This window comes from Nuphar pumila, chromosome 14 (genome assembly GCF_984573655.1).
Source record: "Nuphar pumila chromosome 14, dmNupPumi1.hap1.1, whole genome shotgun sequence".
Classification (NCBI taxonomy): domain Eukaryota; kingdom Viridiplantae; phylum Streptophyta; class Magnoliopsida; order Nymphaeales; family Nymphaeaceae; genus Nuphar; species Nuphar pumila.
In genome coordinates, this window is record NC_143262.1 from 54,660,322 (window position 1) to 54,673,741 (window position 13,420).

The 13,420-nt window shown below is 38.8% G+C and overlaps 1 protein-coding gene across 1 annotated transcript; it reads left to right on the forward strand.

Annotated features, from left to right (window-relative positions):
• Positions 1 to 6,049: 6,049 nt before the first annotated feature.
• On the forward strand, positions 6,050 to 9,410 carry LOC149816842 (GDSL-like Lipase/Acylhydrolase superfamily protein). Its single transcript, XM_089986977.1, has 5 exons — positions 6,050 to 6,284; positions 7,037 to 7,167; positions 7,331 to 7,570; positions 7,911 to 8,160; positions 9,076 to 9,410. The coding sequence occupies exons 1-5, from the start codon at positions 6,050 to 6,052 to the stop codon at positions 9,408 to 9,410; spliced, it is 1,191 nt and encodes a 396-aa protein (XP_089843103.1).
• Positions 9,411 to 13,420: the final 4,010 nt, after the last annotated feature.

Sequence of the window (13,420 nt, forward strand, 5' to 3'; positions counted from 1 at the left end):
ATGTATACAATTAAGAATAGTTGTTAATAATTCAAGAAATTTTTCTCTTTTCTATTTTCCTTTTGGTTGAGCATGCATTTACCTCTTGATCAAGGGTTGGGGCTTTTCCTGCAGCAAAGCTAGGACTCTAAACTAGGGTAGGCACCAAACTCATAGTAAAAAGGGCACAAATGCATTCCCTTTGTCAAAGTTATCTTGATACAAATGCAGCAATGTCTATGTGTTATTTCCAACATTAGTAATGTTATATGCAAGGCTGGAGGCAAATTCACATTTGCATTTTAGATTTTATTTTCAAATGGTTGTTGTAACCTTCTTATTTTATAGTTAGTCATTGTAACCTACCTATTTTGTAGGGAGTTGTTTCATGTTTCTTTCTTTTCATGTTGCACATATTAAGAATGTTGCAACAAAAGTAAGTATACATTTTTCTAAATGAAAGAAATCAAATAACTCTTTTCACATGATATCAAAGCATATGAAGAACTTCTAAGCTATAGATCTCTGATTTTCAGCATTCTGTACAATATGGCAAGTAAAGGTGGTAGGTTGACGCAGATCAATGAATCTTGTAGCAAGGGATCAAGCCAAGCTACTGGTGAGTCGAATGATAATCCATTCTTTCTATATCATTTGAATAACCTAGGCCAAATATTGGTTACGAGTCTCCTCGCAAGTGATAACTATGCATCATGGAGTCGTGTCATGATAGTAGTTCTTTTAGCAAAAAATAAAATGGGTTTTGTTGATGGTTCAATTATGAAACTGGATGCACTCTCACCCAACTTTGTTGTATGTATCATATGTAATAACATGGTCCTTTCATGGGTCTTGCACTCATTATCGAAAGATTTGACGAAAAGCATCATATATGAAGAAACAACAGACGATGTATGGCACAATCTTCATAAGCGATTTTCTCAAACTATTGGACCATAAATTTTTTAGATTTGTTGCTCCATTGTGACACTACATCAAGAAAATCTCTCTATTTCATCTTATTATACGTAGATAAAAATTTTAAGGGACGAGTTGTTGACACAACTTGCCCTCCCTACACGTGTCTATGGGACTTCCAAATCTCTCTCGAATTTATTGCAGCAAGAAAAACATAGATTTTTTATATGACTAAATGAATCCTATGCTTCTGTGAAGAGTCAAATTTTGATTATGGACCCCTTTTCGAATGTTAATAAAGCCTATAACTTATTATTGCAAGAAAGAAAGGCAGAGAAAGCTTCTTGCAATGCCAATTATTAAGAATAATGTGGTTGTTGTTGTTGATCATAGTAGGTGACTGAATCGGTTCCCACAAGGCAATCCCCGTGTCAAAGGCAAAGTGCAAAGAGAATGCCTAAAATATGACCATTGTGGAAAATTAGGTCACACTAGAGATCACTTCTACTGTATCCATGATTTTCCAACACAGAATGTTAATTTTCATAATCAGCATATTGGGACTCAAAGTGTTGCAAATCATCAATCTTCGAACTTCGCAGTGCAGGTTCAAACTGAGCCACCATCTTTAACTAGCAGTCTCGCTCCTTAGCTCACCATGGAATAATACAACTAATTCGTATTCATCGTATCAGTAGGTAAAGAACCAATGGTAAACATGTCAGGTAATCATTTTTCAAATTTACTTCATTTCTTTTCTAGCATGTGGATCCTTGATTCTAGAGCAATCAATCATATATGTTGCTCATTACCCATGCTATCTTCAATTCATCCCTATTGTTTCAAGCGTGTTAGGCTTCCAAACAGAATACTTTCTTATGTGAATCATGTTGGAAAAGTCATTCTTTCTTTAGACATTATGTTAGACCATGTTCTTTATGTGCCATAATTTAAATTTAATATAATATCTGATAGCAAACTCATTGAATCCTTGAATTGTGACATTCATTTTTCTCATATTCATTATCAAATCTATGACCCTCAATTGAAGAGGATGATTGGCATGGGTAGGGTGCGTGAAGGACTATACTATCTAGAGACGAAGGTAAACCATATTGTTTCTATCTCCATCGATAGTATATCTCCTTTCGATCTATGGCATTGGCAAATTCACCCATCTTCTCAATGCCTAAGACATTTATCCCAAAATAACGAGTTCATTTCCTTTAATGATTGTCGATGCGATGTTTGCCCATGAGCAAAATAATTTCGTTTACCTTTCTCTCATAGTGACTCATGCTCTTTTTGTGTTTTTTATTTAATTCATGTTGATATTTGGGGAGGATATCATATTCCATCTATTATTGGAGCGCATTACTTTCTTACTAATGTGGATGATTTCTCACATGCCACTTGGTTATTTTTTATGTGTTTCAAATCTGAAACTAAAGAATCACTTCAAACCTTCATCAATATGATTAAAATATAATTTAACTCACAAATTAAATGCATTAGGTTTGATAATGGTTCCAAATTTTTTCTCATGATATGCAAAAAAAAATTATCTACTAGTGGCATTTACAACAATACACTTGTGTTTCAACACCCAACAAAATGGAGTTACTCAACACAAGCACATGCACTTACTTGAAATTGCTAGAGCCCTAAGATTTCAAGCAAATTTATCAATCAAATTTTGAGGTGAGTGTGTTCTCACTACAACTTGTTTGATAAACAAATTACCTAACTCAGGATTGGATGAAAATTTTGATAAAACTCCATATGAGGTGTTGCACAAAACCAAACCAAGATATCATCATTTAAGAGTCTTTGGTTACTTATGTTTTGCCCACAATATCAATTACAAACACAAATTTGATGCTTATGTGTGCAAGTGTGTTTTTCTTGGATATCCTCAAGAACAAAAGGGATATAAAGTATTTGATCTTGAAAAATAAATTATTTTTGTAAGTTGTGATGTCATTTTTCATGATGAGGTATTTTCCTTTCATTCGCATGTTGAGAAACCTCTTAGTGACCATGTTTTACCCATTTCTATCATAGATTACCATAATCAAGACCCAAAACCCATTATATTCAACCTAGATAATTGGGCCTGAAACTGAATCCATTCCACTTCTAATAGAAAATCATACCTATAAAGGAAGTCTACCAGGACCAAAATCAGACCTACGTTCCTAAATGACTACCAATATTCATATGACGCACTCTACACACACACATAAGACTCTAAGGTAAAGGGTTCCTCTTTTCTATTCTCACACTACTTATCTTTTTTCCAATTTTCTGAGAAACATGTAGCTGTTTTTGTTTCTATTTCTCCTCACAATGAACTAAAGGATTATCGTATTTCTGTGAAAATTAAAAATGGTGTGAGGCCATGAGAGCTGAGATCAAAGCACTAGAAAAAAACAATACTTGGACCATTACTAGCTTACCCCTGAAAAAGAAAGCAATTGGTAATAAATGGGTTTTCAAAACTAAATATAAATATGATAGATCCATTAAAAGGCACAAGGTGTGCTTGGTGGCTAAGTAGTACGCACAATAGGAAGGTCTAGACTATCATGATACTTTCACCCCAGTTGCCAAACTTGTCATAATGAGGTACTTATTATCTTCAGTAGTCATTTCTAATTGGCTCTTGTGCCAATTAAATGTCAATAATGCATTCTTACATGGGGATTTAGAGGAAGAAATATACATGCAAATGTCACCTGAATATATGAAAGAGGGGGAGAAACTTGTTTGTCACCTAAACAAGTCTCTTTATGGCCTCAAACAGGCGTCCATGCAATGGTTCTCCAAGTTTTCACAAGCTTTAAAGAAAGTGTGTTTTAAGCAATCTTTGACTGATTACTCATTATTTTCATTGATAATGAGAACCAAGAGGGTATTTGTTCTTGTCTATGTCGATAATGTTATTATTACCAGGAGTGATGAGCTCCTCATATCTAAACTCAATGCTTTCATTCATAAGTAGTTTCACATCAAAGACCTAGAAAAATTAAAATATTTTTTTAGGAATTAAGGTAGCTCAATCCAAACAAGGGGTATTCTTGAATCAAATGAAATATACTTTGGATCTATTGAAAGATATGGGTTATCTTGGATCCAAACCCAATGACATCTTAATGAAGCAATACTTGAATTTGGTTCATATTGGAGAGATTCTTAAAGATTCAACTTCATATCAAAGGCTTGTAGGAAGGCTTATATACTTGACCATTACACTACCTAATAGCGCATATTCGATCCATATTCTAAACTAATTCATGCATGAACCTCGTCAACCTCATTGGGATGCAGCCATAAATCTACTTAAATTTTGAAAGGAACTCCTGACAAAGGGATTCTATTGAGTGCCACTAGTACCATACAACTTTCATGCTATGCCGATTCAGATTGGGTAGGTTGTCCTATCACAAGGCGATCTACTACAAGATATTGCACATTTTTGGGGGATAGCCCTTGATATTAGAAAACCAATAAACAAAATGTTGTGTCATGATCATCTACAGAAGCTTAATACAGATCTATGGCCATGTTCACCAGTGAGATCATCTGGTTAAGATATTTGCTATAAGATCTTGGTTTTCCTCATATTGCACCCATAATTTTATATTGTGACAATCAATCTGCTTTACACATTGACAATCAATGTGCTGCACAAAATACATTGAACTCTATTGTCATTTTATTCATGAAAAACTCTAGCAACAAGTTATTTGAGCAAAGTATATCCCAAGCAAACATCAGTGAGTTGATGTTTTCACCAAAGCACTCAAACAAAATCAACTTCAATATTTGCTTGGCAAGTTGGGCTTGATCCATCCTCAAGCACCAACTTGAGGGGGAGTGACAAAGTTATCTTGATATAAATGCAACGTCTATGTGTTATCTCCAACCGCAGCAATGTTAGTGCAAGGCTGGAGCGGGGTGGAGGCAAGAGTAAGTCGATCCCCGCACAAGTTTTGATTTTAACCTCCATCCCTTGTTCATTCCCAGTTTCATGTCAGGGTGGGGCCTTGTTTCCGCCCCCAACAACACCCCCCCCTGCCACCCCTAGCTAGAGTTCTAATAGTTCAAGCAAGAAGCCAATTTTTTTGTTTTTTTTAATAGTCAGCATAGGTGGGGAATTATGCTATAACGTTCTCACCGTTCATTGTGGTAATCCGACTGTCCTTTGTGCAAGTAGCGTGGCATACCAAAAACAAATGATGACATCATCATAAGTGACCTTCATTGTGGCCATTGATTGTCACAATGGATGCTGAAGATGTTAAGATAATTTTCCCGCCTTAATTTGGCATACTACTTGATCTGCTCCTGTGCATGTGGCTTATAGAAGCTGGGAGTGATTTTACGATTTTTACCAGCACGTTGGATCACAATGACCGTAAGTTTATTTACCCCTCGGAACAATTTCCAACTGTATGGACACGTGCCCAGATTCAATCACCCCCAGTAATCATATAAGTTTGTAACGGTTGGAAACATGCACAGGAATAACCTATCTGTATTTTCGCCAGCATGAAATGCCTGTCCTCCACTAGGCTAGTGGGACTAGTGTCCCCACTCGTATGGCTGGGATGAAAGTTTAATAAAAAAAAGGAAGCAGTTTAGTTGTTGGGCTACTTTGACTCGAACATTGGTTAGATTTCAGCTGTCCCATTGGGCCAACGGATCAGGTGCAATCACATTTGCATACCAAAAGTGTCACTGCACGCGACTGCCCTCCATCTCTACGTACAGCCTGAGATGGAGGGCAGTCACGTGCAGTGACACTTTTGGTGTGCAATGTGATTGCACCGCATCTGCCCTCTCCCATTGGTGGTGTGACCTCCCTCCTTGCGTAGCTCAACAAATATTGTACGTGTTAAGAGAGTAGGCTAACTTCCACAACGTCCACCACCCCCATGATAATATAAAGCCTTCATCATATTATGTTACCATTGACTTTTGAGGGCTTAAGTGGACCAGATTGTCAAGGTTGGTGGTTGGTCTCTCTCTCTCTCAAGATGTTCAAACTCTGCTTTTTAACTCTCCAGATACTACTTGCTCATCATAGGTCTGTCTCTCTTTACTCTGTTTTGTGGTGAACCTAAACATTTAGCTCCCATAGCGGGAGATGAAGAACAATATGATTACTGCGATGATGATGGCCATCATTGCCCTTGGTGGCATGGGAGGTGACTGTGCTGTAGTCCAGTTTATCTTTGGGGATTCCTTGTCTGATGTTGGGAACAACAACTACCTTACTAAGGGCATTGCCAGGGCTGCTTTGCCATGGTATGGAATCGATTTTGGTATGGGGTTTCCTAATGGAAGGTTCACTAATGGGCGCACCGTTTCAGATGTAATAGGTGCGCACCCTCCTCCATTTATTTGCTCATGACTCTTTTTGTAAGTTAATTAGCTTGGTCGGTTCAGCATAAGTTTGTAACTTGACCAGGTAATGTACTTCCCTATATGCTAATCCTCACCGGAGATAGAGGGTAGAAATGGATATATATATGCTCAAGCCTGCTTAAACACAAGCAACTTCAGTCTGGTCCACAAACCCCAACCCTGTTTCCGGCCACAGAACCGGTCATCGCAGTCCTTCCACCTGAAAACATAAAATTAACCTGCCCTCGTTTTCTTGGGCCTACTTACTGTACATTCATTGCAAAGAATTGCCACGAAATATCCAGGAAAATTAAAGAAATTCCTGGATGTTTGGTGTTCCTCCTGGGATAAGGAATTTAAAAATCCCAGTGAGCTCAATGTGCATTGTTTGTTGTTGCCTCTTGTCTGAGCTACGGTAAATTCTGGAGCTGAGGCGATCCTTGCTAGAGAAGGTATGCTATCTGTCATGGGGTCCTCTACAGACCTCAAACTGGTCCTGCTGATTAAGATCTTGAGTTTGTTTAAGCAATGTTATATTTCAATAAGACAAAGAACATGACCCAGTTCATGAACTCCCTGATCTTCCTGGCATCCGATGCTTCTTTTAGTAGTGGAGGCCTTAAAGTTCATTAATTAAGTGGTCTGATGTGATACACCGACAGCATGAACAGCTGGAAGCATCTTTGCTATGCCCAACTAAGGAGAATTTATCTATATATATTTCCAGGTGATTTTATGGGTTATCCGAGACCCAAAGCATTTATGGACCCATCTTTGGATGCCGTTGCAATACTAGAAAATGGAGTTAATTTTGCTTCTGGTGGTGGGGGGATCCTGAATGATACAGGCCAATTATTTGTAAGTAACTAAATTTTCTAACAAAAGATTAATGGCATTTTTTCCTTTATTCAGCATGCACGATTAACTTCTCACATTATGTTTTTTTTCTTTTTCTTTGTTTTTTATTTTTCAGTTTTATGGCTAATTAATGAAAGATTTTCTTTTTTTCTCTTTAAATTAGGTGCAAAGATTTTGCCTTTACAAGCAGATTGAACTCTTTCAAGGCACACAAGAATTGGTCAAAGAGAAGATTGGCAGCCAAGCAGCAGACAAATTCTTCAAAGAAGCAAGCTACGTTGTGGCACTGGGAAGCAATGACTTCATCAACAATTTTTTGCTTCCTGTTTATCCAGATTCATGGACATATTCCTCAACAGGGTTCATAAATTACTTGGTTTCGACACTTAGGGACCAACTGACCGTAAGTGCAAAGATACAAAAAGTTATATATATATGACAGTACGTTGTCAATGTAGACAAATAGAAGTATATATAACACATTACAAAATTACAAATCTCTAGCGATCAACCATACAGACTGGAAAATTTTCTGCACATTTGCTAGGAAATTAACCTTCGGCTAAAGGTTGCCATATGATTTTCTTAGTTCCATTAATTTTTGTTGCAGCAAGAAAAGGTATATGCTAGCATTCTGAGAGTTCTTGAAATGCCTGCCTCCTCAAGTTTATGATTGTGCTTGTTGGTTAATTTAAACCATTTCATTAATCTAATGATCGCCAGCATGACCTGATAATGTGCAGTTGTTGCATAAGTTGGGAGCAAGAAACGTAAATTTCTTTGGCCTCGGCCCAATGGGGTGTATTCCTCTAGAGCGAGTGCTTGACTCCTCCTATGCCTGTCAAGACAGTGTGAACCAGCTCGCAATTAGTTTCAACAACAAGACCAAACAACTCTTGCAAGATTTGTCAGCACAACTTCCCAATGCAAGCTTCCGATTTGGCGATGCATACAATGAATTTTCTGATTTAATCGTCAACCCTGCGAAATATGGTGAGTGAGAACCATGTAATTCACGCTTTCCATCATATGTGTGAATGGAACGATGGTTTTGGTCAGGTTAATAATCGAATTCAAACTTCTGAATAGTGAACCCTTTAAGCCTTTTCAATAGGAATCCCTTCTTAATGATCCAACGGTAAAAATTGTGAAGTAGATTTTGGATGGCAATCTTTGATAGCCGCTGTGACTCCTTTTTTAAATTATCGACAGGGTCAAACAATATTTTCGTCTTCAGAATAGAAAGTAGATCTAGCTAGAAGCTTCTCTTCTTTTTCCTTGTTCTTGTTCAGTTATGGTATTTATTACCGATCTATATATTGAGCACATTACATCCCATCATTTTATAACTTTTTGACTCTTAAACTGTACATACCTCATAGGCTTGTTGATATATTGCACTACCATACAACAAAACCACCTCTTACGGATCATATGTAATTTTTATTAGTCTGATCGATGGTAATTGCCACGTCCGAAAACAAGGACATAAAAACAAATGGATCACTAGTACAGGGACCTTTGGACCAACTTCCGAGGGTCAAGCCAAAGATCCTCAGCATCTGCCTAAAAATTGGTTTGCAACGTGACTGCACTCTTTTAGCGTTCTGATGGGATCTGATATTTGACACTTAGAATTGCTCGGATCTCTGGCATGAGGATTTGGCATAGACCATGAGGTTTGGATCCTTAATCTAAAATAATCAAGCGTCACCCTTGCTCTTTTTATCTTTCTTGAAGTGGAAATTTAGAAGGAATAGCCTCGAGTGGTAATTAAGCTGGGAAGGTAATATTTTGGCTTTACTTTTTTATCAAAAGAATGCACATGCACATCAAGTTCGTTTGGCTCCTTTTGTGCCTTATTTCCTGAACTATACCAACTTAATTAATTTGCTGAGGCTGTTTCAGGCTTCAACAACACAGACGCTCCCTGTTGCAAACTGGGAAGGATTCGTCCATCCCTAACGTGCACTCCAGCATCAAGCCTCTGCACGGACAGAAGCAAATACGTGTTCTGGGACGAGTACCATCCAACGGATAAAGCGAACGAGTTGATTGCGAATGTTATCATCAAGAAGCTTGATTTTAAGCCCATCAATGCACCATCACCTCAAGCAACAGGCAGCATTGCTCCGTCTCCAGCGAGTGCCCGTGCTCCATCAAGGGCGCCCTCCTCCGCTATAGCACTTGCTCCTTCAAGTACTGGCCCTTCCATTGCTGCAGCACCTGCTCCTTCCTCCTGATCATGGATCGACCTTTTTCAATGCGAGCACACACATTACACTAGAGCACTTGAAATCGCACATATTTTAAATACTTATCAATGTTGCGAGTAAAATGCTGAAGAGTTCATCCTTTCCTTTCCAGTACTTTTTAACAATGATGAAGTCGGTATTTGATCATGATTATCTTAAATCCTTGGGAGGGTGGTGTGTGTTCTCCCCTGAAGATGGATTCTTTGCTACAGTGCGTGTTCGGGGGTCTCAATGAGCGTTATGTATGTAAGCACATGAGGCTTGTATTCCACATGTGTCAACATCACTTAGCATCGGAGTCTAGTGCAGTTGCAAAGACTTAAGTACCCTTTTTTGCTATTTTTGCCATGAAACGATGGAAAATGATAAAAATGTCCTCCATTCAAAAAAAGGGAAACGACGATTCAAAAAAGGACAAAAATATACTTCATCTAGAAAGTCGATGATGATGTTAACTCTTCAAAGTTCAAACAGCGAAACAAACATGAAACACTGTCTTTCTTTTTCGTTTGAACTTTTCATCGTCATCTTCTTCTTCTTCCTTCTATGTGAAACACTGTAAAACCCTCTTTCTCTCTCTCTAGAGAAGAAATTAAGGAAGACAAAGAGCTGGCGATCCGATGGTGATCGTCGTCCTCTTTTTGCTAGCAGTGACCAGAATGTTGCCCTCATCCAGCGGGCAACCGATTGTGGCGGCTCCTCCACCACCTTCGAGGGACACCTACAACAGAATCTTCCTCCAGTACACTAACAATGGAGTCTTTCAAAGTACAATTTGTTTACCCCTACGTCAACAATACTTTCAATCAGGGTTATGCCTTCCAAACCACCCTGACGCTGCTCAACATGGGCATTTGCACCCTCAAGTCTTGACCGGCATTCATCAGGTTCTTGCACCACAAGGTCCTCATCTCGACCTTCGGCATAGTGCTCTCTGATAGGACCCACCTCTCCGCCAACGTTGGGAATGGGACGTTCATCTCCGACTTTCCCATCATGGACCTCAAGACTGCCATCGAGACGGCTGACGACTACAGTCTGATCACGACGAAGATCGTGCTCAAGGGGGCGGTGTTTGACATCGCGATTTATGATTTACACACAGTAGCGATTTACGAAAATCGTGTAGCGCAAAAAAAATGGCAAATCGCAAAATCGAGTAGCGATTTATGAAAATCGCGTAGCAAAAAAAATAAATGGCAAATCGCTATGCGATTTTTATAAATCGCTATATCGAGTAGCAATTTACGAAAACTGCGTAGCGAAAAAAAAAACAAATCGCTAAATCGAGTAGCGATTTACGAAAATCGCATAGCAAAAAAAAAAATGAAAAATCGCTAAATCGAGATGCGATTTACGAAAATCACGTAGCAAAAAAAAATAGAAAATCACAAGAAAAGGTGTTACAAAAACTTTGAGCAAGAAACAACTGAAAGAAACATATGAGCACCACGATCAAACAAAACACTTTATTGCTCTTTTTGACAGTTATAAGAGGGAAAGAAAATAAAAAATTTATACAAGGCCCAAAAAATTTTTTTGTTATGGGGGTCATTGCTTTCCAGAGACCCTGCTAGCCCCCCCCCCCCCTACTGACCACGCAGCAGGACCCGCGCCGGAGGGAGCCCCGGACCCCCTTCTGTAAGAGCAAAATCTCTGAATCAGGCTCCACAACTCATCAAGTTGAACCATGATACAATTAGTGTGCAGGTAAGTTGGTGCTTGATGGAGCAATGTAGGATCGTCTGCTGGATGTGCACAGAGGCAGAAAGAGAAGGGAGAAAGAGCGATGGTTGATATTCATGGCCTTCTTCAGGGGGGATTTTTTTCTCGGATAATCATGCAGTATAGGGACTGGGTCTTAAATAACCATCTTCAAGGTACTTAAGTCTTTGCAACCGCTTCTTTTCTAGAATCGTTGTTTTATGGCACCAATAGAGGAAAGGGTACTTAAGTCTTTGCAACCGCACCAGACTCTGGTGCTGACAAACATGGGAATATGAGCCACACATGCTTACATACAGTGGCGCTCATTGGAACTCCCGAACACGCGATGTAGCTAACAGCCATCTTCGGGGGGGGGGGGAGATTCTAATTAGCGCCCAACCTTTTGACCCTAATTTCAAATATGAGCCAAACCACTCTAAAATTTCTAATATAGGTTAAACTTTCTCTAGAAGCAGTCAAATAGGGATCCTAGGTCAACATCTATCATCATGGTAAACATGGTTCCGTTTTGCTTTCTTGTTTGGTCCTTTAAAAATTGAAAAGTAATTGTTCATTCCCTTTAAAAGAGAAGAAAGTATAAACCGTTTGAACTCTTAATGATGAATGAAAATCGTTGTTGTAATTTGGCTTTGGCTTGTGATATAACCTCAGACACTATTAAATGCAGGCCCTTGTTTTGACAGTTTTTAGGGAAAGTTTGGCCCATATTTGAAATTTCAAAAATGTGAGACCTATATTTGAAATTAGAAATAAAGGTTGGCCATTAAATAAATAAATAAATATATATATATATATATATATATATATATATATATATATATATATATATATATAAACCCACATTGAGAACCAGGTCCTAATGAGCGCGGGTTAAAGACACAATCACCAGCTGCAAATGACATATGGCTCATGATAAAATCGTGACCGTTCTTTACACTTTTCGGATGAATGCCGCACATTTTCCGGAAAGAGTGCTTGCAGCCGTTTCCTTAAATGCCACATGGCATTCATCTTAAAAGTGTAAAAAACCGTCACCATTTTAGCATGAGCCTTCTGCTCTTTTGCATCATGACCTGATCTGCTTTCCAATCTTGTATACATTTTGAAATAACATGATTCAAGTACTGTTTTCTACTAACCCATATCACATTTGAAAGGTCAGTTGTACAAAAAATATAAAAATTTTAAATTATAACAGTTTTTACGAGGGTAATAAACATTAATCCATATATGTGTAAATATTTGTTTTGTTTTGTTTTTTTTTTTTGGCAAGCTGGGGTTAGGCAGTTGACCCCTACCAGGTTACAAGTGCATACTTTCAAGATTTGGAAACCACTCAGGTCGTTCAAATATCCAAATCTAGTATAGTCTGAAGTAAAACCTTTAGCTAGACAACAATATATGCAGTTAAAACTTTCATCAACAAACTTAACCTGAAATATAGCAAAGCTGAAGATTAAATCCTTTACTCTTGAATCCATCGGATTAGAATGTCCCCCTTCCCACCAAGTAAAGAATACACCAAGAAACCAGCCCCATATGGACGGCCCATTACACAAGCGATCCAACCCATACAACAAGTGGATCATCCCACTAGTATTCAAACATGAATGCTATGAGACTTGCAACAATCCACCACCCTTTGGAAATTGCCTTGTCCTCAAGGAAAGTATGAAACTAAAAAATTCCTAAAACACAATATATATTCACTACATTATTCGCAAATCCCTCAAAATTGAGAATATAATATTTCTTGCTAGGTTAAGTACGCATTGCTTCCAAAGTGAGAAACCACAGAAGGCACATGAAAACGTATATATCTTCATGTTTGATTTGCAGTCAATCTTGTTTGTATTTAATTCTCCACAGGAAATGGTGCTTAATTCGTGATTTGCCCCAAGTTGGTCATGCCTTCTTGTTCATGTATCAATTTTTTTGAAATTGGAGGTCATTATTAGGGATGGCAGTGGACCGGGGGAAAGCGGGGGCCCGCCTCGCCCCGTTTGGACCGGGGATGAAGGGTATGAAACGGGGATGGAAGCGGGGACGAAGGTAAAAATCCATCCTCGTCCGGGGATGGAGGCGGGGATGGACGTGCACTTTTCCCCACCCTGCCCCGTCCCCGCCACGATCCCCGACTCATCTCCGCCCCAACCACTTTTCCCCGCAATATCCCCGCCTCATCCCCGTTTGAACCGGCGATGGAGGACATGAAACAGGGATGAAGGCGGGGGTGGAGGATAAAATCCATCCCTGTCGGGGATGGAGGT

Coding starts and splice junctions, on each gene's coding strand:
- LOC149816842 (XM_089986977.1), top strand. CDS start 6,050: ATGAAGAACAATATGATTACTGCGATGATGATGGCCATCATTGCCCTT. Junction 7,168..7,330: donor ATGATACAGGCCAATTATTT/GTAAGTAACTAA, acceptor TCTTTAAATTAG/GTGCAAAGATTTTGCCTTTA. Junction 8,161..9,075: donor CGTCAACCCTGCGAAATATG/GTGAGTGAGAAC, acceptor AGGCTGTTTCAG/GCTTCAACAACACAGACGCT.